Genomic DNA, 27,665 nt, shown 5'->3' with positions numbered 1-27,665 from the left:
CGCTTACATTGATCGTGCAATGTTAGCCCGTCTTCCCGGCTAAGATATTCTACGGTAGGGCGCAAAGCGATCTCATATATCATGCAATATCTGCACGTAACAACCCGGCAGCGAGTTACCAGCAACATCATCAAGCCATGCTTGTCCTTCTCCTCTCTCTGTTACTGACCGCCTGCCTTCGGGCCACCGCACAAGGGCTTGTCGTTGGCAGGCTGATCTTGGACGATATCATTTCGACTTGCACGGCTAGCCAACAGGCAGACATCTCTTTGGCGGCCGAGGAGGCTCACAAACTCACGGATGCCGCTCAGAACTTTGCTGGCGACGATCCCTCCTTTACCGCATACTTTGGCGCTGGGTACTCCGGTCCTGTCTTCGGAAAGCGGTTCGGGCTCGTCTCTTCCAATCTCCAACGAGCGGGTTCCGTCCTACAGGTTGGCAGTAGCGAGGCGCCTGTCGCGAGGGTGAGGTGCGGCTCAGCGACAGAATGCCCGGACTCCAGCATGATGAGGACCTCGAACAATGCCGATGGAAGTGGTACCATCGTCGTGTGCCCCTTTGCATTCTTGAAAGGCAACCGCACGCCAAACCTCAGGCACATTGCTGAACTCGTCCAGTCGGGAACCACATCGACAGATTTGGAGGACTTTCGTTCTTGGGAATATATCCTGCTGCACGAAATCATGCATCTCGACAATGTCGGGTACACCACACCCTACGACACGACTCAAGTTAGTTCGTTCCGCTCGACAACTAACAGCGTGAACCACAGTACGTTGAACGTCTCAAGCGCAGAGCATGACGACCAGCTAATCCACGCAGTTGGCGATGCTCGAGCTTTTCTCGCCGGTCGGGTGCCGGATCCTGGCTTCAATGACAAGTTCACGTCGCTCTATGGACCGACATTCGTCAAACAGTACGCAAAACAGAACTCCCCTCCTGTCTCCAAGAAACCACCTACACTAGCGCTTGTCAACGCGGACACGTATGCACTTTTCGCCGCGTCGCGGTTCTTCTCTCAACAGTTTCGTGGGACAATCACTCGGCGGCAAGTTGACGGGGATAATGCGGATGCCGATCCTGGCGACCTTGTTGACCTGGGTAAGTTCGGATGCTGCGTCGACTGGTGAAGCCAAGCAGGACCTCTCGACGAGGGCATCTGCTTGAACGCGTAATAGATGTGCTGACTCTTCTGGTTTGCACTCCAGGTACTGGCCAGGACCTAGGCGATCCGGAAGAAGCCTGCAGCGCAATCTCCCAACCACTGACCGAGGACTGCCAGCAGATCCAACAAGCAATGGTGGTGTCCGATAACAGCCAGGTCAACTATGGCTCCGCTTGCTACACCAACGGGAACCGCAAATGGTGTGACGTGTACACCTTTGAGTCCTGTCAAGTTTCCGTGGGCTGGGACACAACAGTGTCGGGCGACAGCGGACCTACTCTTTTCAACAATTTCCTCGCTGAAGATTTGGAAGGCGCGGCACTCGGGCCATCCCTCTGTTCTCCGTTCTTCAAGGACAATCCCAAAGTGTGCGCGATACAGCGTGCGCCGGTTAGCACCTGCACGACACCGTACACTTTCTGCGTGAAACGTGTCGGACAGGATTGTAGACCGTAAGCAGCTTCGTGAAATGTTACTCTCAAGGCTACGCTGACGTACTTTCCGCAGAGGCGTCAACCCTGATGTTGTTATCGCTGGACCGGGTTCACCGCCGCCGAACAATCTAATAAACGTGCTAGCTGTTTCGCCTTCAGCAGGTGACGCATCGAGTGCGAGAGTGAGTGCACCCTCACCCTCCCTCCAGGCATCATCCAGCTCGCAGAGCAGTACGTCAAATGCAACCGTGGCAGTACGAGATATCCGTCACAAACCAGATCTGCACAACCACGATGATTAGAAGCAGGTCTTGATGAGACTATGTTAGGGAGTGAGGACTGTCGTTGATAGAGGAGAGGCCTAGTTAGCGGTGTCTTAATATATGAACCCGCGCAGACCCGTAGCTCGTTCGATGTTCTTTAAGACCAGTACTAAGCTTTCTCCACGATCTCCACGATGAGGTGGTTGTAGCACGTGGAGGTGGCACAAATTAGGAAGGCGCACCGGGATTCATGACGACAGCGAACTGCAAGTGAAGATCCCACGTCACCTCACCACCCGAGATGTCCTCCCACACGTCCCAGAGTAAGCAAAAGACGTTCTTGAGCGTACCAACCCCACCCGTAACATCAAAATCGAGGAGCGGCAACCTCGCACGATAGTTAACACTCCACTCACCCGATGCTCACACGATGACGCTCCACCTGGGCATGTCGCACGCCCACCACCGAAGCCCTCAACAGCAGCAGCAGATCAAAGAGGCCAAAAGAGAGCTGAGAGACAGACTGCGCAACGACTGGGACTACCCGCCCTTGCCCGCATTCCAGACACCCGTACGAAGACGTGAGGTCGCGGGAGAGGATGAGGACCGAGTTGCCGGCTTCAAGTTCCATACACCTGCGCACTACCAAACTGGTGTCGCGGCGAAGCCTGGTGAGGCACCGTACCTGTACTTTGAGCCGGTGGAATGGCGGGAGCGGGAATACAGCAGCGAGGAGTCCTCGGACAACGAGAGCGTAGCCACGGCCAGCACCGGAGGAAGCGGAGGAAGTAAGAAGAGCAATTACCGGTTTGAGGGGCCAGACAGCGTAGGCTCGCAGATTCAGAATCGTAAGGATGCCAGGAAACGGAAACGACAGAAAGCCCTGGATGAAGAGGTGAAGTGGAACGACGGGCTGGCGCATTGGATTACAAGACGGGACGCATGGTGTGCCGCGCATACATCCCAGCAGGTGCAGATACTGGAAAGCAAGAAGAACGAACAGATCGTAGCGGTATCAGCATTAGAATCTGCCTCCGCTTCTCCAAATACAACACCGCGAACCTCGACGTCCAGCACTTCAAGCACCTCAGCCGTCATCTCGAGCCCATCAACTACACCGGAGCTTCCCCAACAAACCATCATCAACACTCGCCCTCCAGCCCCACCTTCAGAGATCCTCGTCCCTTTGGCACCAACACTCTTTCCCAACCACCCCATCCGCAAGCGAATAAAAGCAGAAGTCTTCCCGGAGATATACGGCAAGATCATACTGCAGTCCCGCACACCGTCTGTGCCGATAAATCTAGCCGTGCTGATGAAAGCTCTGATCCAAGGTTGGAAAGACGATGGCGAGTGGCCGCCAAAGCAAGGGCCGGTGGAGAAGAGTATCGGGCGGAAGAAGAGTAGTGGGCATGAGTCGAGTCTGAAGAGTGGCGTAAAGGCGATGGGGAGGGTTTTAAGGATTACCGGTGGTGAGAGCAGCGTTGGTGGCGGCAAGGAGAAGGGGTGAAGATCTATCTCAGGCACCGTCCACTTTCAAAGGCGCTTGCCATCATCCTCTCCCAGAATCCGATACCTTCTGCGCTTTCGTACTGCCTGAAAGCATTCTTAACGACACCTATGGTGTGCTGAGAATATTTAAACCTCTCATGGCCGCCTTCTCCTAAAACCCGCTTTCTGGCTGCGCTGCTGCACTACCTGGAAATGCCCTGGCTATACCTAAGACTTGTCGAGAAGTGAGGTGTCGAGAAGTCATCTTGCATTACGTTCTCCTAAAAACTGCTATCTAACTACGCCACTACACCGACTGCAAGCACCGTCGTCACTCCCACGAGCCGACGAGAAGCACTCCAGATGCAACGGGTGGGCGCACAGGCCCGAACACCGGCTTCGCGTTGGTCATACCGATCGCTCCAGCGGAGCCACCATGTCTTCGGCACGTTAGGCGGTTTGAAGGGGGCGTGGAGCATCCGACTAAGCAGCCCTGTGAGCCTATCAGGATCCTTGGCGCCGTTCTCGCCTGGCAAGTCCTTCCATTGGCTTCCAGATGGCAGCTTTGAGCCATGTGCGCCTACCAAGCTGCTGACTCTCTGCCGCACGAACCTCCTGCCTCTTCTTGATGATTGGGGCACGGGCTGGGTTGGCGATGATGAGTCCATTCATGTATGCCTGAGAAAGGTCGCTACGGCCGTAGAAGTCATCGGGCATGTCTCGAAGACAGCGGAATTTGAGCATCCCATCATGCGCAAGGATACAATCAGGCCGCGACCAGAAAAACAGAACTCTCCTGGCATTGATAGACGGAGAGGTCGTAAGGGTATAACCCGATAACAAGCGAGCGTTGGTGACACAATATCTTACTGATGGCAAGGGGTAAGAAAGCTTTGTCACTTACCTTTCCCGTACAACCGAGACATTTTCAACAGCGAGGGGGCTCAGTCTGGCTCATACCTTGTCGTATATCGTTCTCCCTACTTGTACCGTTGCATGGCTGGATCGTAGTCTCATGGGACGGCAAGCCTTGGGTGAGGTCCATTGCGGCTCTGCTGGGTATATGGCTTGCTTGCACAGCTTACCTGTATTCGCAGCAGACAGGTAAGTGTAGATGTAGAAGATAGGCGGAAACTCAAGAGTGAAGTCGAGTGGTTGCTAGTTGAGACCTGAGTGTCGTAAGCAAAGGCGCCAAGAAACCATGTGCTGATGAACAGGCGGTAGACGACATCGACTTGATCTCATACAACTCCCATCATCGACTGGCATCCGCCATGGATGACCATGCCGATTCTTTGCCCTGAAGCGTGGTGAGCTTGTAGAACTTCGGTGTTGAAGAACGCGGCAAACTCCTGCTCCTGCCCACCAACAAGCATTCGCCAAGCTTCGAGCAACCGCGACCGACCATGGCCAGCCGACGACGACACCTCCACCGCCGGAAGTCTTGGAGCTACGGCAACGGCTCGATCACCATACGTATCGGGAGCAGAAGAAGCTCACGACACTACCATGAAGTCCAAGTCAGCGGTCCTCGCGAAGCCGGACGCTTCGCGCGGGTCATCGAAGACCAAGTCCGCGACTTCCCGCGAGATCCTCTGATCATCGCCATCAATGGCTACCAACCGTGGCTGGAAGCCATCCTCAACTCCTGCTTTCAAGACCACTGGAACGACATCTCGGATCTCGATCGAGAGGTGCAGTTCGCTCACACCATGCAGTTTCCGGAGAAGGCGAGCAGGAAGGGCAGATTCGTGCCGTGGTCTTGTATCATCGATCACATGAATGTCCCGCAGGTGTACTACTGGTCTGTTGGTGCGGAGCCGCCATCGGGTGAGGACTGGGAGCTGCCTGACATCTCGACCTTCCGCTTTCGAGTTGGCATCTGGCAAAAAGGGCGAGGAGCATGTTTGATGGACCGAGATGTTTCTGTCTCCATCATCTTCACGCCCCAAGATCCACTCAGCGACCACGTTGTCTCAGAGTTGGTGTTTGGTTTTCTGTATAAGAATGAGGACCTCGGTCAACCTCGTGAGGACGAGGAAGGGATATGCTGGCTGTTCTTGCAACTGTATCTACTCTTGACCGACTGGCAGAACATCATTCACCAACTCAACGAGCGTCTGGATGAGGCAGAGAAGAACTCCACTGGCCGACATCTCTCGGTCAAAATGAGAGGTCGCATGATGCACGCTGAAATCGACAGGATCTACGAATTGAAAGAGTACCTCAGCTTCCACACCCGTGCGTTCCAGAAGCTGCAGAAGCTCAAAGGTGATATCCCTCCAGACGAGCAGCAAGACCCACTCTGGGACGATCTCGACGATGTGGTGGACGACCTGCAACACTGGGACTCCTCCATTGACAACCTGAAGGAGCGTTTCAACAACCTCCTCGATCTCGAATTCAACATCCAAAATGCCGTGCAAGCAGACAACTCCCAATTCCTCGCCATCATCGCCACGCTCTTCTTACCAGTCTCTTACCTTGCGTCGCTCTTCGGCATGACCACCATCACTTGGCCGGCGATCTGGTACCTCTACGTCGCCATCCCAGTTCTTGTGATCAGCGCAGCTTTTACCGCCATCTTCCCTTGGTCAGTCAGGAGGGTGCAGAAAGTTCTGTACCCTGAGGAGATGCGCCGGGTGCGGTTGACGCCGAATGAGTTCACGATGCTAGGAGATGGTCTCCCGGATAGTGCGGATGTTCCAGGCAAGTCCGCCACGAGGGGCAGGAGGAAGTCTCTGCGTCCTTCAGGGATGGACAATGATGCTAAGGTGAAGGCAAGGTCGAAGTCGAGGGCAATGGCTGAGAAGGATGATCTCTGGTAGGGTGGGTTTGTTTGATCGCTTTCTGCATGATCTGGCTCGCTGCAGGAGTGGGAAGCGTACATGTTGCTTGGTGTGCACTGATGGCCATTTGTGCTTCGCTCATGCGGGCTGGGACGACGTTAGCTGTACAGGAACTGCCACATACATTCACCTTGTCGTCTGCGCCAGTCCAATTGGCCAGGGCATGGGTGATGTACAGCTTCTCCGCTATACGGAGTACCATGTGGTGATATCGCCCCAAGGCAGACGCTCCACATCTGTGCACTCCCCAAGCGCTGGAAGATGACAATGGCTGCCTCACGCTTCCGACCATCGACTTCGTTAATACCTTACGGTCGCATCGATTTACTGCCAGCGCAGAAATTGAAAACGATCGTCGCTTACCAATAGAACAGCTACCATCCATCGGTCTGTCAGGTCGTCGGCGCCAAAGCAGCCCGACTCCCGGGTGTGCTGTCGTCCGAAAGCGCACGAGGCAAGAGTTGAGATTGGATATAGGTCAGGGTTCACCACCGCATTTGGGAGAGACATCAATCGTGGCGCTGAGATGTCTCAGTTGATACGACTCGAGCGGCAGTGGTGTACCGAAGTTGCGATGATAAGCTATAGCACAGGCATGGTCGCGAAGCGAGTCGATGTACGGCGCTTTTTGCCCACCCATACACCTGCGGTATACATGCGATAGGGTGGCAGACGCCCGAATCTAGAAATGTTGACATTCGTACCTTGCATCTCGCGAATGCATAACACGGCTATCTTATGATAACGCTCTGCGAGGACTCGTGTTTCAGATACTCGACCTGCATTTCTGACCGTTCCAGAGCCTACCGCCACAACTGCCTCGTGGCGTGGTACGGACAACGTGGGTGCGGGTGGGCCGTGACACTCGGCTTCGGGAATTTTGTGTGAAGATAATGCCTTTATTCATGCTGTGCGAGAGCGCCCAAAGCTGGCCTCAGGGCCGGATCGTTTTGCCTGCTACGCTTGTAGGCGGGAGGTGCTGTAAGGTACGAGCCGTGCGACCCGGACGTGCTTCCGCGAGAGTTCTCAATGGTGTGCAAGCTGCATTGGAGAGTTTTTGTCGCCACGCAGCCCACGTTCTCGACGCCTGCTGCACGCGACCTTTGCCTCTTGATGACGATGATGGTGGGGAGATGCTGCACCGACAGGTGTCGGCTGTCAAGCAGTGGTGGCAAACATCGTAGGTGTGTCCACAATGGGTGCCGCTGCTTGAGGAGCAAGAGGGGAGGGGATATTTTCGAGCTTCTACAGGCCCCAATGCGAGGTCTTGTCGATCCTGCACGTAGAACCGGGGTCCAAGTTCCGTGTCCGGTTATACGATCGAACGGGAGGAGAAGGAGAACTTCGCAACAGTGCGAGCGTTGGCAACGGTTGGATTGGGCGAGCGTAGATCATCCGCAGGCAGCCGCCCGACGACAGACATCCGTTCCCGGTGCGAAAGACGGCATTAAAACCGACCGGGACATGGGGTTCTGGTGGTGGACGTAGACAGGGGCTGACGTACGCCCTTGTTCGTTTGCAAAGCCAGGAAGGCTGATCCCGTTGATGAGCGAAGGCGGTTCACGCGGTCATAGGAAGCGGAGTTTGCAGACGAGCAAAACGTTGAGACGGAGAAGGTGTGAGGAGGCAAATGGGTTGGACCTTGAAACAACATGCAGTCTTGTGGAGCTTGGCACAGGGGGGATGGTGTCTACATACTCCCAAGACCCCGTTCTTGATATTGCCCTGCTCATCTTAGTTCGCGATGGCAATTCATTGAGATGGTTAGAAGGAAACGGTCGCTGCTCGAGTAGAGCTCGCCTAAAGGCTGTGCTCGAATTAGACGGAGCATTGCAGGGACGAGCCGTTAAATGGCACAACGGGCATACAGGCTATAGCGCGGCAAGCTGTTCGATAGCGTGCGTATCCAAGCGTATCTCAGTCCATCTCGATTTGGCCGCTGCATGTGGTATCATGAGCGAGCGAGTGGACGATGATGGTCGAGAGTCGCTGCTGCCGCCAGCAGTGTCCAACGCGCATTGAGCGCTGTCAGGCTTTGATATGGCGGCTGACTTAATGCCCATTCACTTAAGAGAGTGGCTCGGTGGATTCTGTAGAACGCGCTCGCACGAGTCTGTACCCCCTTGCAAACCTTGAGCCTTGGTGTCTTCCACGCGCAAAACGTGATCGGCGCCGTGCCACTCCCGCCATCCGCCCATCATTATTGCAGCAGCGTCGCACCACCCGCGCAACCTTTTTTCGAGACGTGCAGTAGCAGTCAGTGCCTAGCAGCAGCAGCAGCAGCAGCAGCGATTAGCCAGCAACGACCAGCGCAGCGGCAGAGAGTCGAGGGCGTCAGAGGGGCCAGCAGGTGCAGCAGATCGCGCATCCTCTTTGGCTCGCAAAGCTCGGGCTTGCACAAGCACTTGCGACCGTCGACGGCTCCGCCTTCTGCTTGCTATCTCTGCTCGCACCTCATCACTCTCCACCACCACCTCGCTTCACCACTACACCACTCCCTCCCCCCCCCCAGCACCACCCGCGCGGCCCCTGGTATTGATCGCATACCACCACCCTCGTTTGACCCGCCTGCCCCGGCCAAGCCTGCAGCGACTTTTTCGCAGCCTCGACGCGGCTTTTCTCTTTCGCATCACCGACGGCGACACTGGCGTGACGCAGCACCAACATGCCTCCAGCGACGCCCCGTCTGCGCATCCTGTCCGGTGAGTGGCCCCTGCTATCCTCACCCTCATCCTCCATCGCGACGCTCGGCGGACAATGCGGCCCTGCTGCTCCACTTTTCCCAGCTCATCGAAATACTGCTCCCTGTCCACCAGCACAATACCTCTCCCTCGAGGAGATTTTCTTCTATACCTGCATTACTACTTCGGAATGGGTCCGCTGACACAGAATGTGGTGGCAGTGGGCGGCAATGCGGTTTCTGCCTTTCTTTCCTGGCGACTGTCGGCGACTAATGCCTGCGACGTGACGCTTGTCTGGAAGAGCGGCTACGATTCTGTCCATCAATATGGCATTTCCTTTAGGTACGACCCTTTCCCATGGTAGTACAGGGACACCTCTGACATCCACAGATCGAGCAAGTTTGGTAACGAACGCTTCAAACCGAGACATGGTACGCCGCCACCCTTGCCTAAGACAAAGACATTGTACTGACTTCGTCCCACACAGTCGTCCGAACCCCTGAAGAGGCGGCGAGCTCATCGAGAGCCTCCTTCGACTACGTCGTCCTCTGCGTCAAGGCGCTACCAGATGTCTACGACCTCGCGTCAGTCATTGAGTCGGTCGTTTCACCGCAGCACACCTGCATCCTCGTTAATACCACCCACAATCTCGGCATCGAATCGTACCTCGAGCAGCGCTTTCCAACCAACGTCGTGCTCTCGTTGGTGTCAGGAGCAGAGATTGCACAGTTAGGTCCAAGCGAGTTTGAGCACAAAGGCGGTACGGACCTGTGGGTAGGAGCGGCGAACAAGAATCCATCTATACCGGCATCGATACAAACGGACATGGCAGAGGCATTGTCCATGACGCTGAAGTCTGGACAAGTGGAATGCGAGGTATCGCCAAACATCCGGCAGCAGCAGTACGAGCGGATGATTGGGTGAGTTCTGTGGCATGGTAATGACGAGGATTTTAATTGACAAAACATCCAGACCCATCGCTTTTCATCCAGCCTCTGTGGTCTTCGAGACTCCATCTCACGCCGAGCTCCTCGAGAAGACTGGCGTTCGACCACTCATTCAAGGCGTTATCGACGAACTTCTGACGACTGCAAAAGCTCAGGGGTGCCAGTTCAAGCCAGGCTTCAGAGAACAAATCATGGAGCAGATGATCGTACCCGCCGAGACGAACAGCATCATGTACCAAGATTTCCAGGCCAGGAGACCGATGGAAGTGGAGACATTCCTTGGATCACCCATCAAGCTCGCTCAAGAAGTGGACGTTGCCGTGCCACGGATCGAGACGCTTTATGCGTTGTTACACAACGCAAACACCATCAACCAGACGAGGGCTGCGCAGCCAAACCCGCCTTCGCCAGTGCTGGCGCAACAACCTCCACCGCAGCCGCAGCCACGAATGTCATCGATGGGAGGAGGCCCGCCACCTCCGAGAGGACCTGGTTATGGAGGTCCCGGTCGCCCGCCGATGATGAACGGCAGGGGTCCAGGAAGCAGAGCGCCCTCGCAAGCCGGTGGACCACCACCACCGAGAAGGGGTCCGCCATCCATGAATGGCTACCCTCCACCACGAGGCATGAATGGGATGAACGGCAACGGCTACGGCCCGCGAGGAACGCCGCAACACATGCCTCGCCGTGGATCTCTTGAAGGCAACGAATTGGAGGAGTTCAGCCATGTGATGCTGTATGAAAATATGCAAGATGGCGGAGCTGGCGGCGGCGAGGTTGGATACGACATGGCCAATGGCTCGCACCCGGACCTTGCCATGAGGGAACGCGAGCTTGCTTTGCGACAGAAGGAGCTGGCTCTGCGCGAGCGGGAGTACAACATGCGCCGAGGAGGCGGTGGCCGTGGACCACCACCACCACCACCCAACGCCTACGATGACGATGATGAGGACGGAGAAGACTACTTCGACCCAATGGGTGGTCCTGGTGTGGCGCCAGTGGACGAGAACTTCGACATGATGAGCGTCACCTCTCGCCGGACCCGCAAAGCCCCTAGTGCGAGTCAGCTGCGCAACAACCCCGAAATGGGTGGCCCACCACCCATGCGCGGCGGCCGCAACCCTTACGCCAGAAGACCTCCTATGAAGACCAACAGAACAAGCGCCACAATCATGAACGAGATGCCCAACCTTCGCGAGCAGCTGATGAACAACCCACTCATGGGCTACAGTTCTGACCGCTACGGCAACGTCGACAGGCACAACATGGGGCAGGAGTCAAGGACGAACTCGCTGACGGCTGAGCGCCTTTCTGAGCTACAGAATGGTCCCGGCGGGCCTGGGCCGAACGGCTTTGGCGGACCCAGAGGCCCATACCCTGGTCCAATGGACAGGAGAGGCAGCCAGTCGCCTGGCAATCCTCTCAGTCCTGGGCAGAGACCCAACCTCCGCCCTTCACCTCCCAACGGCTATAATAATGGGAGACCGAGCCCGCCAGGCATGCGGCAACCGATTCCAAGACACCCACCCGGGCACGGAAACGCGGTGGCGCCGCATCAAATAGAGCAACAAACTGGGGTGAGCAATCTGTACCCGCCCAAAGCCCTTTCGGGGCCACAAGTACGCAGTCTGACCGGTTCTGCGAGCGCTAGCGCGGGGAGTGGTGAAAGCGGCCGCTCAGCCCCCATAGACTCTGAACCCTCTGCCCACAGCTCTTCCAGCAGCCTGGGCCCACGACCTCCGATCGGCGTCCGCTAAGCGCCTCGCTTCCCGACACGACAGCTGCTTGAACAACACGGTGCGTTGAGTAGCTGTGCGAGCGACGACATGGTCATTGAGCATGCACCATTCACGACATTCATCTTCTGCATCGTCTGAGCGTTCATTGCGGCGTTGGCGAACGGCGCATGAAAAGCAGGCAAATTTCTATCGCATCAATGGCTGGCGCTCCCGGAACTAGAAATACAGCAAACACTATCATTTCGTCACAAGACGTCTTTTGAGATCGACGCCTTCCCTTTCTACGACCAACTTCTCCTGTGGTCCGACCTCCCCACCGGCATGACAGCACTCTCCGAAGTGCGATCCAATCTTTCTGACGACGACTGGAACTCCAACATAGACGAACGGCGAGCGGGTGACACAGCCACTTTTCTTTGCATCCGGGACTGGGACACGTACATACTGGGGGCATCCGGCATTTCTCTTCGAGGCCTGGTGGAGCTATGATGACCGCGGTCGAACATTATAATCAACACGCATCGCTGCACTCTGGGACGGTTTTCTCTTGGGCGGGGCTAGTCGAAGCCTCGCAGAACGATCCTTCTGGTTGATTTGGGTGGTGATTGTGGCATTGGGATACCTTACATGCGGTCTCAGTTCGCGAGGCAAGAGAGAACAGAGCACGAGCGCCTGACCAACTGACCAAAGGCAGCAATGGGCGGTTTAGAGAGGTATTGTTTAATGCCCCGACAGTGGTTCGAGGCCTGTGTGAGGGTTGGGAAACAACTGGCGCGGCGACCTGAGCATTTGCAATCGCGAGTATGCTCCGGGAGTTCGCTTCTGGAGGGCACGGGGTGTAGCAGATAGGTGTGGGCATATATGCGGGTTTCTAGCTTCAGCTTCAGCACATCTACAACTTTTCACATGTCATCCATCGAGTCTGTCCTTGGCTGGCTTCAACAACACGTAGCACGTGACAGCCGACTTCAAGCCTCCCTCTTCACACCTGCGACCCGCGCTGTCTTTGTCAGACTTCACTCAGCCTGCCGACACACTTCATCGCTACCGAGCAGGAAGGCATGCTAAGCAATTGTCGGAGCATTCGGAGATCGTAGGACTGCTAGGTGGGTTCATTGGCGTTGACGGCCGGTGAGGTCAGATCTGCTGGTAAGGTTTGTGCTGGAGCTGTAGTGGACTTCCACGCTTTCTGTTCACGTATTGTTTCCTCTCCTGTCCTGTCCAAATTTCTACGGCGGTCGTGGTAACAGAATTGCATACTCATCTACCACCGACAGCAACAATGACCACGTAAGACCACCGCTTGTGCCCCCCCTCCTTGCCCCCACTAAATCTTCTCCCCTCACAGCCCACGAGTCTTCATAATCCGCCACGGCGAAACTGAATGGTCCTTGAACGGCCGACACACCGGCATCAGCGATATCCCCCTCACTCAAAACGGCGAGAAGCGCATCCGAGCCACCGGCCGCGCCCTCGTCGGCCCCGATCGTCTCATTGTCCCCAAGAACCTCGCGCACATCTACGTCTCCCCCCGCAAACGCGCACAACGCACGCTCGAGCTTCTAGGTCTAGGATGCAATGAGGGGGTACCATGGGGCCAGCACGGCGACATCGAAGACGGGAACGTAGAGGGCATGAAAGCGAAGATCGAAGTCACGGAGCAGATCCGCGAATGGGACTACGGAGACTACGAGGGCGTGACGAGCAAGGAGATCAAGAAGCGGCGAGAAGAGAACGACGAGGGGATGTGGGATATCTGGCGCGATGGGTGTCCGGGTGGTGAATCGCCGCAGCAGATCACTCAACGGCTGGACGATTTCATTGCGGACTTGCGGCAGAAGTTCCACGCGCATGCGATTGGGAAGCCGAAGGGGAGTGTGGAGGAGCCGTATGATGTGTTGATAGTAGCGCATGGGCATATATTGCGGGCGTTTGCGGGACGGTGGGTGGGGAAGGATATTGCGCACAACCCTTCGCTGATACTGGAGGCGGGGAGTGTGGGGACGTTGAGCTATGAGCATCACAATTTGGAGGAGCCGGCGATTTTGTTGGGAGGGGCGTTTATGAGTGATGTGGTGGAGAATGCGGTGGATGATGAGTCGAAATCGTGATAGTTGGGGGAGTCTTAAAAACAGATATCATGCATCCCTTTATGAGATATGTGTATATGCTGTCTATTGATGCAGAAACGTTATTCTATTAGGGGCGTCCGCACCCAGCCCACAGATATACCTAAACTCATCAATCTCGCTCCCACGCTTCAACACGCGGTACAGAAACATCTCTAGCGGACAGCTACTCCCTGGTCCGTCGTCACATTCTGGGATCGCGACGATGCCATCGTTGATATTGAGCCTCACGAAGATCTCGTCTTTCTGTTCCTCGCAGTAAACGTGGTTCGGGTAGAATGGAGCGTTGGACCAGCAGTGCGGCTGCTGGGCGCAAGACAGCCGCTCGAAGATCAGACGGCCGCCCATTGGGACGATGTCTGATGTTCTCCAGGTGCGGTTGTGAAGGACGTACGCTACTGGGAGGTCCGGAGTCTGTTGTAGCAAGTCAAGTGCTGAAAGCAGAGGGATAATGTCGCCATCGTGGACACTATCAGACAGTCAGCAGTGCTGCAATGGATAAGTAGGCTACACGTACAAGCTAAGCAACATCTGTCCCACTTCAGGCCCTTCTCTGAGCAAGTTCGCGGTAGCGTTCAACCACAGCCAGCCCAGCGAGGCGCTGTATGGGTTGCCAGGGCCAGCTCGGTAGTAGTGTATCACGTCACGAGCGTATTCGAAGCTCTCCATTTCTTCTTGAGTGAAGACGGCGCACCAAGGACTGCTGCCTTTGGATATCGTCTCGAAGCCACACATCAGCTGCATGGTGAAGATCTCGTCTTCCACGAACAGGAAGTCTGGATTGTCCTCCGCCAGTCGATTCACCACGGTCGGCTCGTAGGTGCTTCGGAACTCGTCCGTCATCCTGTAGCCATAGCCGTGGCCGAAGCCGTCCATGTCTTCGCGATAACGCAAGCACGTTCGTCCAGGCGTGAGAGTATCGCCTCCACGGTCAGTAGTCTCCGGGATAATGTGAAGAGTTGCGAGATCTTGCCAGTCGATCCCGAAGCAGCCGGCGGCGAAGTATTGTGCGGTATCAACCACGCGTTCAGAATCGCTCGCCCAGAACGAAAGCCGGCCCTTGATAAGCGTGTCATCCAGAAGATCTTTGTACCTCGTCCTGAGCTTGACACCGGTTTGAAAAGCTTCCAGGGTGCCAGCGTATATGCCCGTGGAAACAAGGCTCTCGAAGTGATCTGCTGGTGTCGAGGTGAAGAAGTTCCAGTCGTTGGCGAACGCGAGGTCGCCGTGGAGTGTCACGTTTGCTTCCTGTATCCGATTGTACAGATCAAGCATCTCTGTTTAGACGTATCAGGAACTGCGAAGATCATGTGATGTAGAAAGGACATACTCAAGCCTGCCGGTACTGTCGGGTACCGTTCAGCATGTCTTGATATCTACGCAACAGAGAAGAAGGAAAGTCAGAAGATGGACCTACCTTCAAACAGGACGCCAGACCTACCATATGCACTTGCTCGACTTTACAGCCTTTCGGTACATTGATATTACCCCCAGTGGTGCCATTGAGCTTAGGGATCCAAGGCCCATTGCCGCCGAGATGGTAGCGAAGGTCCCATGCTTTGCTCACTCCAGCAGTCTCCTCTTGTCCCGGCGCCTTGCTCGCCAGTCGCCATGCAGTCAATGGACTGGTGAATGGGTAGAAGTCCGGAAAGAAGACCAATGCCAACACGGCGAAGCAAGCAATGAGTGTCGAGGCCATGGTGGCTCTCTGGTCCATATTTTAGCCGTCAAGCTTCCCCAGGTGACTTCGGCCTAGGGGACTTCATGACAGTTGGAGAGGGTAAGTGAGCGGGCGCTGTGCTTTGATGAGATGGCTCACAAGATAGACATTGAAGCAGAGCGTCGCGGTTGCACACCGTGATCATTGGCCCATATCGCTCGGCGCTAGTTGATGTTCGCCAAGTGGAAGTAAAATGGGGAAGGGCTGCAGTCTGTTCGCAATCACAAGTCTATACACCTGGCGCTTGATAGACGTTTATTCTAGCAAGAGGCATCGCGCAGACATTTTCGTTAGTAGCGACCAAAGTTATTGTATACAAGTGGGTATCTTTTAAGGCCACATCCAACCCTTCAATAGTACAATGGAGCTCATAAGCCATCCTATCTCCTCTCCTCCCTGCCATCATGACCTCTGCTGGAAGATGGACCAGCTTCATCGTCGCCATCCTCCTCGTCATCATCCTCAAGTTCACCTTCCTCCTTCCTCTTGCCTCGCCACCACTCTCTCTTCAACAGATCCGAAAAGAGCGCGCCCCCTTCATGATGGTGATACTGCCCGCTCACATTCCTTCGCTTACCGCTCACACTCCTGCCCTTACGCTGCGAGGGCACAGTTTTCGCCCGCTTCAGGGCGCCGATGTTGTCCGGAACGCCATCCTCGAGATTCCTACCACCGCTTGACCGTCGCCTTTGTCGCTGTCGCTGATGCCCGGCGCTCACCGGCCTTCCGTTCTTTGGGGGTGATGCGGCGTGCTCATCAGATTGGAAGGTGCCATACGCACCCTCAGCATCGTCACCAAGTTCCTTCCAGATCTGACTGAGATCTTTCAGCGTGTGCGCACGTTTGCGGCGGCCATGGGCCGACATCGAAGTGGTGCTTCGGGCGTGGCCGCGACTCTTGCCGAGCAGTGCACTTGACTCGGCTTCGCTCTCAAATTCGTCGTCGGACGGAATGGCGGACTCGTTGGTATCGTCATCTGGATCTCCTGCAAAGCCCAGTCCAGGCGTGAGGAGGGTTTGCGGAATATCGGCTTGGGCCATGTGCGGCTGGTCGGCGTCCTCCTCGTGATCTTCGAGGCGCCAGCTAAGCGCAAGCACGCCAGTGAGCAATACGACTGTGCCCAATGCAATGAGGCATGCGTGCAAGACAGGAAGGCGATCCATTTGGCGGAAGTAGATTAAGCCGTCGAGGATAGCCACAATGTTGTATATGCAGAACACGAAGGGATAAAGAACGCTTGTTGATATAAGCTTGAGGCCCAGATGTAGGTAGTAGAGCTGCGACAGCGCCAGAACCAAGAATGCGACAAGCAGTAGCCAAGACTGGTATCCGCTGAACTGGTTGACCTTGTCCGCGATGCTGCGAACGATGAGCTCAACAGCGCTCTTCGCCAGCAGCAGAGCATGCGCTGAGAGTATGCCGGAGACCATGCCATAGCTCATGCCTCTAACCAAGCGTATCCGCGCGCTGTCCCTTCGGTGCGGCGCTATGCACTTCCGTAGACAGAAATCCGTAACCAAGACGCCGAGTACGAAGACCAGAGATAAGATGAACCAGAGCAGGAAGCCACGTGTATGTAGCAGCTCCAATAATTGTGAGAGGCTGTGACTCGGCTCTGGCAGGGCCGAGAAGAAGCTGATCAACACCGCGCCGGCCGCAACCAATACCGTCCCGTATCCCGTCCGCCATGTCCAAGGCTCTTTCAATAGCAGACTCGCGAGCAGCGAGTTAAAGACCAGTCCACTGGCCTGTAAGGTGCTCAGCAGCGGAAGCGGGAGGGTGGTGATTTGGATCGAGCTGCCAATAATGTTGGCGATCAGGAACAGGAACATGCCGACTTGCCATCGTCTGCGTCGGTACGGCGGACGTCGCGGCAGGTAGTCCTCTTTCTCGTCCTCTTCCATGTGCGACTTGCGCTGCAGCGTGAGGCCGACGGACTGCACGCATGTCGAGAGGAGGCCGACGATGATGCCCAGCGCTACCAGAGCGCCCGGCGATGCGTCTGCCATTGTGATCCGGGGAGAGTAAGGTAGTAATGTGGGCTTCGTGGGTGTTATCGCTGCGCGGTATCCATGTTGGCGTATGGGTGGGCAAGAGCGCCTGCACTTCCGGATGCGATCGAGGATGCGGAAGGTGTGGGCGCACTGGTGTTCCTGGTATGACCTTACCCTTACCGCTGATGATGTGGCGCTGCACCTGCTGACCGAGTAAAGTTTAGCCGTATCCGGCTCGTGCTCGGCTCGTCCCTGAGACTAGTCCCACTAAGGAAGTTGAGTACTGAGGAGGAATCTATTGAGATATGGTGAAGCTGGTGAAAGCGAACCTCGTACGTTAGAACTACATATGTATTACGCTAAAACCCCCCGGAGATGCCTCTCAAATGCTAGCAGAACTGCAAAAACCAACTTTCAAATCAACTCCACATCCCATCATGCGCCGTACACTGTCCCGCCGGACACGTCGTCTTCGTCCTCGTGAGCGACAGCGTAGTTGTCTTGGTGTGTCTCGCCGCACAAACCGTCTTCGTGATGACTACCACACCACCGTTGCCATTCCCACCACCGCCGCCACCACCGCCGCCACCAGCACTACCGCTTCCCCTGACCTTCCTCGCTGCAACACCACAGTTGGCGTTCTGGTTGATGCTCGTGACATCGCCGAGCAATGTGCACGTTCCGACACAGTCCAAGTTGATGGCAACGCAGCGCGGGTTCGCGTCGCAGTATTCCATACACGTCTTAGCAGTGATACCTCGAGCCTGCCGCATTGCGAGACGCGGCGCGGTGGAGTTCGTGGCAGCGATGATCGTCCCGGAGAACTGGGTGTCGCAGCGGACATTATAGGTTGTGCCTTGCTGGTCGATGTATTGCTCACCATCGTAGTTGGGACATACCGGACCAGTGGAAGCTGGTGGGCTGGATCCTCCGGTCTGCGAAGGCGAGCCACCGTTCCCACCTGGGCTTGAAGAAGCCTGTCCTCCGGAGGGATATCCGCCAGGACTACCGCCGTTGTTCGAGCCGGGGGACGCGGAGGATGTTGGTGCGCTGACAACTCCGCTATTGCCTCCCGAGACGGGGCCTGGACCTCCACTGCCGGCAGTTTGTGAAGGTGAACCATTTGTAACGCTGCCAGAGTTGCCTCCAGAAACTGGAACAGACCCTTGACCTCCTGAGCTGGCGACATTGGTAGCCTGAGAACCACCACTCATGCCACCGCTATCGCCTCCAGAGGCTCCTCCGTTGCCCGCAGAAGAAGTTGCGGCATTGCCACCGGTAATGCTGACAGATGCTCCACTACTAGCAGGGGTGGGCGTGACACCGCTTGTGATGCCACTGTAGCCTCCTCCGTCAACAGGCCCAGGCCCGCCGTTCGTAGGTGCACCTCCCGAAGCGGACGGCAAAGTGTTGCTTCCAATCACGCTCGTCAAACTGGAACCTTGGCCCGAGCCACTGTTGGCTCCAGAGGAAGATGGCGAGCCATTGCTGACGACACCACTGTTGCCGCCTGAGACAGGCCCTGCACCACCTCCGGAAGGCATACTGGACGACCCAGGGCCGCTTCCACCAGAGTTTGATGCTGGAGTAGGCTGTCCGTTGCTTCCTGTGGTCACCGGATAGCCACCCGGAGGTCCGGCATCGTCCGAAGACATACCGCCGGCGCCACCAGTTGTGGTAGCTCCGTTGGACACAGGGGAGGTCATGGGCGGCATCGAGCTCGTGGCCGGGGGTGTAGTATACACTGTGCTCACATCCGGCGGTCTCGTCGCTGCGACGCCAGTATCTCCGGGAACCGTGGTATTTCCAGTAACCTCAGACAGAATCTGACACTGGGTGCCAATGTAGTTGATAGCCACACACCCCGGGGTGGTGTCGCAAAGCGTCAAGCAAGATCCGACGTTTGGCCTGACAGCGCGCATCGTGATGGTGCCGGTGTAGACTGTTCCGCAAGTAACGTTGAAGGCATTGCCGTAAGGATCAGTGCAGGCGGCGCCGCTTGTGTGCTGAGCGCCGCAGGATTGCGAGGGACAAGCGGGCAAGGTACTTGTGGAAGAGAGCGAGCTCAACATGGACGAAGGAGTGCTCTGGTCAGGTGCAGGAGTGACCGATGGGCTTTGGTTGTCAGCTGCGCTAGATGAGGCCGCTGCTAATGATGAGCTGGCTCCGGCATTGGTTGCGCTGGACGGAGCGAGAGCGCCCGGCGAACTTGATGATACTGCCGACGAAGACCCGGCCGAGGATAATCCTGCCCGTGTAGAAGAACTTCCTGAGCCCGCTGTGCTTGAAGATGCAACACCACCAGTGGTAGATGAAGCTGCCGGTGCGGATGAGGTCGATGACCTGCCGCTGCTCGTTCCCGAAGAGACGGCGCTGCTTGACTGAGAAGCCGTGGAGCCTGATATCGTTGAAGAGCGCCCAGAGGTTTGCTGCGAGCTTGTTGATGAGGATGCAGACGAACCCTGGCCGTTGGCAGTACTGACTGTGCTTGACGGAATTGTGGCTGACGAAGCACGGCTGGACGAAGCAGCAGCCGATGATGCAGAGCCTGCCATGCTCCAAGTTCCCACAGTGGAGGTTGATGCCATCATCATGGTGCTGGATTGACTCGTCATTCCGGAAGCGCTTGAGGACTCGCCGGGAGCAAAGACAGATAGTAGAACAGCGGCATTGGTGCCCGGTCCTGATGAGGTCCCAAGGTATTCAACCTTGAGATAACACCTGTTCTCCAAGAAGGTCACCGCAACACATTGTGGAGGACCGTATGCGGTACAGGCGTTGATGCAACTTCCAAGGTCCGGCTGCTCGGAATCTGCGAAGGCACCTGGGGAGGTGTTGGTGTCACATAAAACCATGTACTTGGTGTTGCTGTCGTCCGAGAACGTTGTTCCGTTTGCTGCGGGGCATTGCGGTCCCGATGGTGTCGGCGATACCGAAGCCGAAGCGTCAGTTGAAGACATGGACATCCCCGCGCTTGAATATGTCACTGCATCGGAGGACGCAGATCCAGACCCATTGGATTGCGTGGCTGAGGTGTCCGTCGAGGAAGAATCAGCTGGGTTTGAAGAGGTTTGAGATGGCCCAGTTGATGAGCTTGTTGTGGTAGCGACACGAATGCCGGCGATGTAGCCTGCGTTCCCAGGAACGGCTCTCTGCGGCGCATGTTTGAGGTAGCAAGCAGCACCTAAACCATCTGGATAGGGAGCCCACACGAACGCTGCGCAACCATCGGTAGTGTCACAGACATCCTGACATGTAGAAAAATCCCGGGAAGCGAGGTATCTGGTATCGAAAGATCCTCCTCCGGCATCGTCCGTATCGGAGTCCTGATAAAGTGTATATGGCACACCGTTGGCATCAGTCACAACAGCACCATCCTCGAACGTGGCAGAGGATGCCGTCGAGGTTGTGGTGGTACCAGTAGACGACGATGAAAGGGATGAGCTCGACGTCATGCCAGTCTCACTGTCAGTGTCTGTCGCTGTTGACGCGGTGGAGCTGGTCGCAGACGTTCGGCCTCGTGTCATAGACCCAGTGAACGATCCAGTCCTTGTCCGAGTCCGGCTCGAAGAGCTTGACGATTCTTGATCGGCACTGGTGGAGGATGTGTTTGCACCCGTCTCAGTGGAGGGGGACGAAGTCCTAGTCCGCGTTCGAGACGATGAGCTTGAGCTAGAACTTGACGTTCCTAGGTCTGTCTGCATGCTGCTGGTTAAAGGGCTGTGAGCGGTACTCGTTGAGCTCCCGGCACCAGAGTGGGTGTTTGTGCTCGTAGAAGAAAGGCTCGAAGACGTGCTTTGAGTACTTCCAGAATCAGAGCTCAATGAAGTGGATGAACTGGTCCGGGTCCGCGTGCGTGACGTTGATGTTGATGACGACGAGCTGGATCCAGTTGTCGCCTGGCTGGTCGACGAGGCAGTGGTAGAAGTCGCAACAGACGATGTCGCAGTGGACGATGTCGAAGTGGACGGTGTCGAAGTAGACGATGTTGCGGTGGACGACGTTGAAGTAGACGATGGTGAAGTGGACGATGATGTAGCAGATGATGATGTAGAAGAAGGCGCCGTCGTGGACGACGCCGAGGTAGACGATGGCATACCAGAAGATGTCGAGGTAGACGATACCGAAGCAGATGACGTCGTACTGGCGAAGCCCGTCGTGGAAGTTGCCGTAGAGGACGACCGTGTCGTAGAAGCACTCGTTCGAACAGGCGTGTTGGTATTGGCCGTCGTTTGAACGTCGGGTGGTGATATCCTGATAGCGGCGACGAGATTGTCGTTACCAGGTGTGAAGGCAATGCCGCCCAACACGAACGACTTCACGAAACACGTTCCGTAGCCGACGCCATTTGCACCTCCCGAATATGTCCAGCCTGTGCAGTATTGCCCATCAAGCTGCTGAGAGTTGTCGCAGAAGTTGAAGCAGTCGCTTGCACCGTTGTACACAATGTAAACGTTGTAATTGCCACCAGAGGTGTCGTTGCCGCATCCAATCGAATACTGGATGCTCAGGCCATCTGTGACGGTCCGACCGTTATCATCAGGGCAGGTCACCCACGTTGGCGTAGCTGTCGCGGTGGTGGTGGTTGTAGTGGTTGGAGGACCAAGTCCAGGTGTGTACGGAGCATCCTGATAGTAGTCCATGCGGATCATAGCGACATGCTGCCAGTTCGACGATTTGAAGCTTTGAGGCCTGAGGTCGTTGAAATAGCATCGCCCGGGGCCGACCCCATAGCCGTTACCGCCAAAGTATGCCACAGCTCCACAATCGACAGGATGGTCCTGATAGTTCGTAGAGCAATAGTAGAAGCAGTCATTGAATGAGCCAGCATCACCCACAGCTATATCGTAATATGCTCCGCCGTTGTTGAGATCAGTGCCGCAGCCGATCATATATGTCTTGCCCAAGGGGTCAGTGTACGTCTGACCATGGTCGCGAGGGCAGATGAAGTTGGGCGAAGTATACGGTACACTTGTGGCCGTCGGGGTGGACGTTGAAGTAGACGTGCTCGAGCTCGTCCGACTGGTTGTGGTCGACGCAGTTAAAGACGATGAGGTCGGCAGCGAGGACGTTGAAGAGGAGCTTGACGTTGAGGAGCTTGATGTCGAAGAGCTGCTCGTTGCTGAAGAGGTTGACGACGACGATGAGGTAGACGACGAGACCGTTGATGATGTGGCGGTCGAAGTCGAAGTGGTTGAAGATGGAGTGGATGAAGACGCAGTTGACGAAGAGGTGCTTGATGTTGTGGTCGGCGATGTTGACGATGATGAAATCAAGCTGCTGGATGTGGAGGTAGTGCTCGATGTCGAGGTGGTGGATATGCTGGATGTGGTGGTGGAAGAGGAAGAGGAAGTCGTGGTGCTGAAACTGGTTGTGGTCGTCGAAGAAGTGCTGGAAGAAACAGTGCTAGACGAGACAGTGCTGGAAGTGACCGTAGACGAAGTACTGCTGGAGACGACAGGAGCAAATTGCGCTTGTCTGTTTGGATCCGACCATTTGTAGAAGAAGTCCATGATCGGCGGCGTGCAGTCGATAGGCGCACCAGCTGAGACCTTCGCGTAGGCGTGGATCCATCCAGTGAGCCTGTAATGAGTGATGATCCCAAGTTGGCCAGTCAAACCACCGAATTGGTACATCGCCACGTTGTTTGAAGGGTAAGTCGTGTAGTTGGACGGGTCCAAGCCCAAGCGGACAGACCAAGCAGTGGCCCAATGCGGGAGAGAAGGCAGAATGCGCCCATTGTGCGTGGTATCACCGTTGTACAAGATCTGAGTATCTGCCGTACCGTGGAACTCAATGATGGGGGTATTGTTGCGTCCTGGCGAGCACACGGGCTGATTGACAGTGTTGACAGGCTCAATGGTCGAAGGGTTACCAGTGGTGAAGTTCGTGTACATGGCAGCAGAGCTGCCGGCAAAAGCGGCGATCTTTACACTCAGGACCGGATCGCAGGCCAGGACGTTGACAAACCCACCGCCATTACTGTGGCCCACTGCGAAGAGACGCGTAGTGTCGACGCAGAAGCTGGATGTCAAGTTCGAGATGAGCAGGTTCATGAAGCCCAGATCGTCAACGTTGGCATACTGGCCACCAGGAGACCAGGCTGGGTTCGACATATAGCCTCGGCCATATCCATTGACGTACACTGCAATGGCATAGGGATTGGTTGCGGCGTCGTTCATTCCCGTTTGCGACTCGATGGTGGGGGCGTCTGCGTTATTTCCATGGAAGCCAAAGATAATTGGGGCTGCTCGGTTGGGGTTGTAGAGCTTCGGTATATGAATCAGGTAGCTGCGAGGGAGACCGTCTGGACCCACAGCATTGACCAGTGTCGACGCACCATCCGGCACCATGCCAGCTGGGAGAACAGAGCCACAGCCTGTGGAACAGCCCGGACCTCCCGGGCATGTCGGAGGTACTGCGTAGTTGGGGTTGGGTGGAATGTAGCGGATGATGGTGACCAGGTTTGTGTTGGCAGTCAGACTTCCAACACCAAGTTTCAGATAGCAATTGGTGCCTCCGAGGGTCGCTGACCTACACCCGGCATAGGCGTCACATTGCTGCATGCATGCGAGGATGTTATTGGCTGGAACCTGAACGGTGCTCGATGCGCCTACAGTCGAGTCAAACCCGCAATTGACTGTGTAGTTGGTGCCACATGTATCGGTGAATATGATGTTGTTTCCAGACGGACATGCTGGCACGCTGGGCACAGGAGCTAAAGTGCAAGTAGTGATCGCCGCGGCTGCTGTGGAAGACGACGTCGCCGTGGAAGATGATATCGCCGTGCTTGCGGTGACTGGGCTTCCGGTAGGGGTAGGGACGGACGTGGTTCCAACCTTGATAGCCACCGCGGCAGTGGGATTGCTCGTCGGCGATGCTGCGCCTTGTTGCAAAACGCAAACTCCGTTGGTGTTGGCATTTCCTTCTCGCGGTTCGGAACCAACATATGTGTACGAGAAGAAAGTGCAGGTGGACATGGCGTCGCATCTGAGCATACAGCCCTCCATGCTGTCCGCGTACTGGGTGACTCCGGTGACTCCATTGGTGTTCTGGCCGCAAAGAATCTGGTAGTTGATGTTGTTGGCGTTGGTAAAAATGGTACCGTTGTACGCAGGGCACTGTCACAATTTCTGTCAGCAATGTCGCCCCTTTCGCCAAGTGGAGGCTCACTCACGGCTTTGCTCGGGGTGCCGTTGCTTATGAGCCTTGCGCCAGCGTATAGCGTGTATCCTCCCTGGGCTGCGTTGCTCGAAAAGTATGGTCCCGTGCCTTGCTTGTAAAAGCACTGCCCTGCGCCAGTAGTTGGGCCTCCTCCCGCATCTGTGTGGCGGCGTCAGCCGGATCAGTCTCATGAAAGATAAAGCGAGGCACTCACTATCGACAACGCCGTAGAAAGTGAACCCTATGCATCCGGGCCGGTTGTCGCATCCTCGGAAACATGAGTATATACCATGACCGTTGGTCCCCTGTGCTGGGTCGTAAGAGCTGTAGCTGTCATCTTGTCCGCATTGTACGGCCCAATTTGCGCCGAAGGAATCAATGAATGTGCCGTCGGAGGCGCTTGGTGTGGGGAGACCTTGTGTACACGTCGACCCAGGTGTCCAGGTCTGAGTAGGCGTGCTCTGCGCGTATGCACCACCACTTCCACCTCCGCCCACCGTGACTGCAACGGCTGCCATCTTCCAGAACCACTGAGAGGACTTCATTTTTGCGGGTAAGGAACAACTGAAACGAGTGACTGAAGCATCATGAAAGAGAGAATCGGACTGGCTGCAATACTATCGGGTAGGCATCCCCAGGCCGAGCCGTTGCTCGGGAGCTGGGAATGCAGGAAAGATAAACACGCATTGCATTCCAGTCATCTCACCGTGTTGACGGCCAGAACGCCATTCGGCAGGCTGTGCTGCACAACCTGTAAACAAGATGAAAGTGTGTACGCGATGAGAGCATGAAGACGTCCAAACGTTGTAGCCTTTGAAGGGAGGTAATGGGATGAATGCTTGGTATAGTGGCAGACGAAGTCAAAGGTTGCTCGTCAATGTGCCGCGTCCCATCTCTCCGGGCACGTGTTACTGGCTCGAGACACGGCAGAGCCGTCATGCCGGGACCGGGTGTGTTCTCGAGTGTAGGTCGTGGTGAAGATGGCGGACAGTGCAGATGGAGGAGGAGGAGGTGAGGTCGAGACCCCGGCTGTCAATTCTACTCTAGGCTTTTTCTTTTTTCAATGTCGACCGTGGGTTTTGCAACATCACTCTTGATCTGCGATGCCGCCACCAACGTCTGATCTGTTTGCCGTTCAGGAGATCAATCATGCTGGACGAGGTGTAGTAGCGAGCGATTCCATACATCCCGACACAGTGGTGTACCAAAGCACGCCACCGGCGGCGCACGTCGTCTTCAGACAATATCGCCAAGAAGTGTGCGCTGATTGCTTCTTCTATGATCGAGGGCGTAAGTTGCCAGTCCGCCTCAACACGGTAGGGAAAGTGTTTTGTTCAGAGCCCTGTCACGAGCAATGGAGGGCGAAGCAGGGCGCTGTGGGCTTGGAAGCGTGGACGAAGCTTCACGACTTCATCCAGAGCAAGTCGAAAAGCATCACGAACAATCACAGTCTACCATCGTTGACCCCAAAGCCTGACGAGGATGAGGTTCGCCGGACGTGGGAGGCAGCAGGTCAGACGGCAATGTCCCTTCGCCAGAGCCGAGCATCGACAGCAGAGTCCGAGACCATTCTCAGGAGGACAGCAGCAAACAGTGCCTGGCCTCAAGTCGTTGATCCCGACATCTTGAGCTATCTTCTATCCGGATGTCTCTATCACAACAAAGAAGTGGCGTCCTACATGGCGGACGTCGCGGAACTCGAAATGGACACCATGCCCTATCGAAGCACTCCTGATCTCCAGGCGCACAGTAACAGCTACATCCAGCTCACAGCCTGTGCACCCGGAGAGCTTCTATCTAGTGTCACGGAATCTGTGTGCCAGACGCTGATCAGTGCCGCTAGCCACAACTCCTTCGGCATCCACGCTGGCAGCACTGACGGCGACGAATATCTAGGCTATGGCCTGTATCCTGGGGCTAGCTACTTCAACCACTCTTGCCGGCCTAACATCAGAAAGCAACGTGTTGGGGCTGGGTGGGAGTTCCGAGCATCGAAAGGGATCACCCCGGGCGAACAGTGCTGCATCACCTATCTGGGCGGCGACGAAGAAGTGTGTACGGTCACTGAGCGGAGGAGCCGGCTGAAAGTACACTGGGGCTTCACTTGTGCGTGCAAACAGTGTGTTGAAGAGGCCGGTTGATCTATGGGCACTGACGACTCTGTTTGCCACTACTGCATCCCCTCTAGAACTCACCTCACAAGCGTATACCTATCACGTGAAAGCGCGTGAAAGCGCTCCTCGACCGACGGTAGCCACCTTGACCAGCACCAGAGGCATCGACTGAGCACTCAAAAGCACAGCGCACGTCTATCACACCACTACCTCCTGGTGAACCACAACTACATTGAGACAAACACCAACAAAGAGCCATCCACTGGAACGCAACTCACCAAACGTCAATAGTTCCTTCACAAGCAAACACCACCCACAACCCATCGCTTAAGTTAAGAAACCACTTAACCTTCGCAATGGATCCAAACGCCCCCCTCTTCACCAAATACACCTTCGGCAACATGCTCATCGAAGACCTCTACGAGATGTTCAACCGCCCTGGCACCAACCCCTTCATAAACGCAACCGCGGCCAACAAAACGCCCAACCAGGAAGTCGCCATCGTGTCGCCGCCAGAATCACATGCCCAGCCTACGTCGGCTTCATCACGCACGGCCAGCTTCACGGCGTCAAGAGGAATTGAGAACACTAACAGCGATGACGGTAAGAAGAGCGTCTTCATCGTGCTGCAGCACTCGGAATCAGCTGGGAAGTCGGCAATGCTCCCTGTCAGTAGCGTGGTGGGCGTGTACTCCAGCCTCGAAGAAGCGGTAGAGCGCCTGCACTCGCTGAAGCAGCAGAAGGGCCCAGTTGTGAAGAAGAAAACCAAGGAGGCCATGGAGGCGACTTCTCGGAGGATGGCGAGCGGCAGAAGGGTGAAACTCTGGTGCACGTCTGATGGGGAGGACGAAGACGAGCTGGGGTTCCGATATACGAGTGCACTTGGCGAGGAGTTTGTGGTATGGATTGAGGAGCATGAGCTGAAGTGAGGGTGAGGAAAGGCAGACTTCGACTAAAGGAGCGAGAGGTATTCAC

General features: G+C 55.9%; 10 protein-coding genes across 10 annotated transcripts; 6 read left to right on the top strand and 4 right to left on the bottom strand.

Moving 5' to 3' along the window:
- Nucleotides 1-137: 137 nt before the first annotated feature.
- On the top strand, nt 138-3,372 carry LTR77_000492 (uncharacterized protein; the record flags this gene model as incomplete). Its single annotated transcript, XM_064797757.1, has 4 exons — nt 138-1,101; nt 1,209-1,617; nt 1,673-1,781; nt 2,263-3,372. 4 exons carry the CDS (start codon nt 138-140, stop codon nt 3,370-3,372), a joined length of 2,592 nt encoding a protein of 863 aa, XP_064663991.1.
- A 1,387-nt stretch (nt 3,373-4,759) lies between these two features.
- On the top strand, nt 4,760-6,181 carry LTR77_000491 (uncharacterized protein; the record flags this gene model as incomplete). Its single annotated transcript, XM_064797756.1, has 1 exon — nt 4,760-6,181. One exon carries the CDS (start codon nt 4,760-4,762, stop codon nt 6,179-6,181), a length of 1,422 nt encoding a protein of 473 aa, XP_064663990.1.
- A 2,686-nt stretch (nt 6,182-8,867) lies between these two features.
- LTR77_000490 (uncharacterized protein) lies at nt 8,868-11,587 on the top strand (the record flags this gene model as incomplete). Its single annotated transcript, XM_064797755.1, has 5 exons — nt 8,868-8,904; nt 9,105-9,225; nt 9,274-9,314; nt 9,371-9,803; nt 9,856-11,587. The coding sequence occupies 5 exons, from the start codon at nt 8,868-8,870 to the stop codon at nt 11,585-11,587; spliced, it is 2,364 nt and encodes a 787-aa protein (XP_064663989.1).
- A 1,264-nt stretch (nt 11,588-12,851) lies between these two features.
- SHB17 (Sedoheptulose 1,7-bisphosphatase) lies at nt 12,852-13,680 on the top strand (the record flags this gene model as incomplete). Its single annotated transcript, XM_064797754.1, has 2 exons — nt 12,852-12,859; nt 12,918-13,680. The coding sequence occupies 2 exons, from the start codon at nt 12,852-12,854 to the stop codon at nt 13,678-13,680; spliced, it is 771 nt and encodes a 256-aa protein (XP_064663988.1).
- Nucleotides 13,681-13,743: 63 nt separating this feature from the next.
- LTR77_000488 (uncharacterized protein) lies at nt 13,744-15,397 on the bottom strand (the record flags this gene model as incomplete). Its single annotated transcript, XM_064797753.1, has 4 exons — nt 13,744-14,167; nt 14,216-14,975; nt 15,029-15,074; nt 15,140-15,397. The coding sequence occupies 4 exons, from the start codon at nt 15,395-15,397 to the stop codon at nt 13,744-13,746; spliced, it is 1,488 nt and encodes a 495-aa protein (XP_064663987.1).
- A 401-nt stretch (nt 15,398-15,798) lies between these two features.
- LTR77_000487 (uncharacterized protein) lies at nt 15,799-17,427 on the bottom strand (the record flags this gene model as incomplete). Its single annotated transcript, XM_064797752.1, has 2 exons — nt 15,799-15,953; nt 15,996-17,427. The coding sequence occupies 2 exons, from the start codon at nt 17,425-17,427 to the stop codon at nt 15,799-15,801; spliced, it is 1,587 nt and encodes a 528-aa protein (XP_064663986.1).
- Nucleotides 17,428-17,847: 420 nt separating this feature from the next.
- Nucleotides 17,848-20,867, bottom strand: LTR77_000486 (uncharacterized protein; the record flags this gene model as incomplete). The annotated part of the gene is given in 2 exon segments (XM_064797751.1): nt 17,848-17,922; nt 17,937-20,867. 2 exon segments carry the CDS (start codon nt 20,865-20,867, stop codon nt 17,848-17,850), a joined length of 3,006 nt encoding a protein of 1,001 aa, XP_064663985.1.
- A 358-nt stretch (nt 20,868-21,225) lies between these two features.
- Nucleotides 21,226-25,121, bottom strand: LTR77_000485 (uncharacterized protein; the record flags this gene model as incomplete). The annotated part of the gene is given in 6 exon segments (XM_064797750.1): nt 21,226-21,609; nt 21,621-22,383; nt 22,436-22,803; nt 22,845-24,533; nt 24,590-24,735; nt 24,791-25,121. The coding sequence occupies 6 exon segments, from the start codon at nt 25,119-25,121 to the stop codon at nt 21,226-21,228; spliced, it is 3,681 nt and encodes a 1,226-aa protein (XP_064663984.1).
- A 558-nt stretch (nt 25,122-25,679) lies between these two features.
- Nucleotides 25,680-26,717, top strand: SET6 (Histone-lysine N-methyltransferase set-6; the record flags this gene model as incomplete). Its single annotated transcript, XM_064797749.1, has 2 exons — nt 25,680-25,866; nt 25,915-26,717. The coding sequence occupies 2 exons, from the start codon at nt 25,680-25,682 to the stop codon at nt 26,715-26,717; spliced, it is 990 nt and encodes a 329-aa protein (XP_064663983.1).
- A 329-nt stretch (nt 26,718-27,046) lies between these two features.
- LTR77_000483 (uncharacterized protein) lies at nt 27,047-27,619 on the top strand (the record flags this gene model as incomplete). The annotated part of the gene is made up of 1 exon (XM_064797748.1): nt 27,047-27,619. One exon carries the CDS (start codon nt 27,047-27,049, stop codon nt 27,617-27,619), a length of 573 nt encoding a protein of 190 aa, XP_064663982.1.
- Nucleotides 27,620-27,665: the final 46 nt, after the last annotated feature.

The sequence above is a fragment of the Saxophila tyrrhenica genome, assembly GCF_035928015.1.
Source record: "Saxophila tyrrhenica strain CCFEE 5935 chromosome Unknown scaffold_1, whole genome shotgun sequence".
Taxonomy (NCBI): Eukaryota; Fungi; Ascomycota; class Dothideomycetes; order Mycosphaerellales; family Extremaceae; genus Saxophila; species Saxophila tyrrhenica.
The sequence above is the reverse complement of the archived record's forward strand: the minus strand, read 5'-3'. Positions and strand labels throughout refer to the sequence as shown.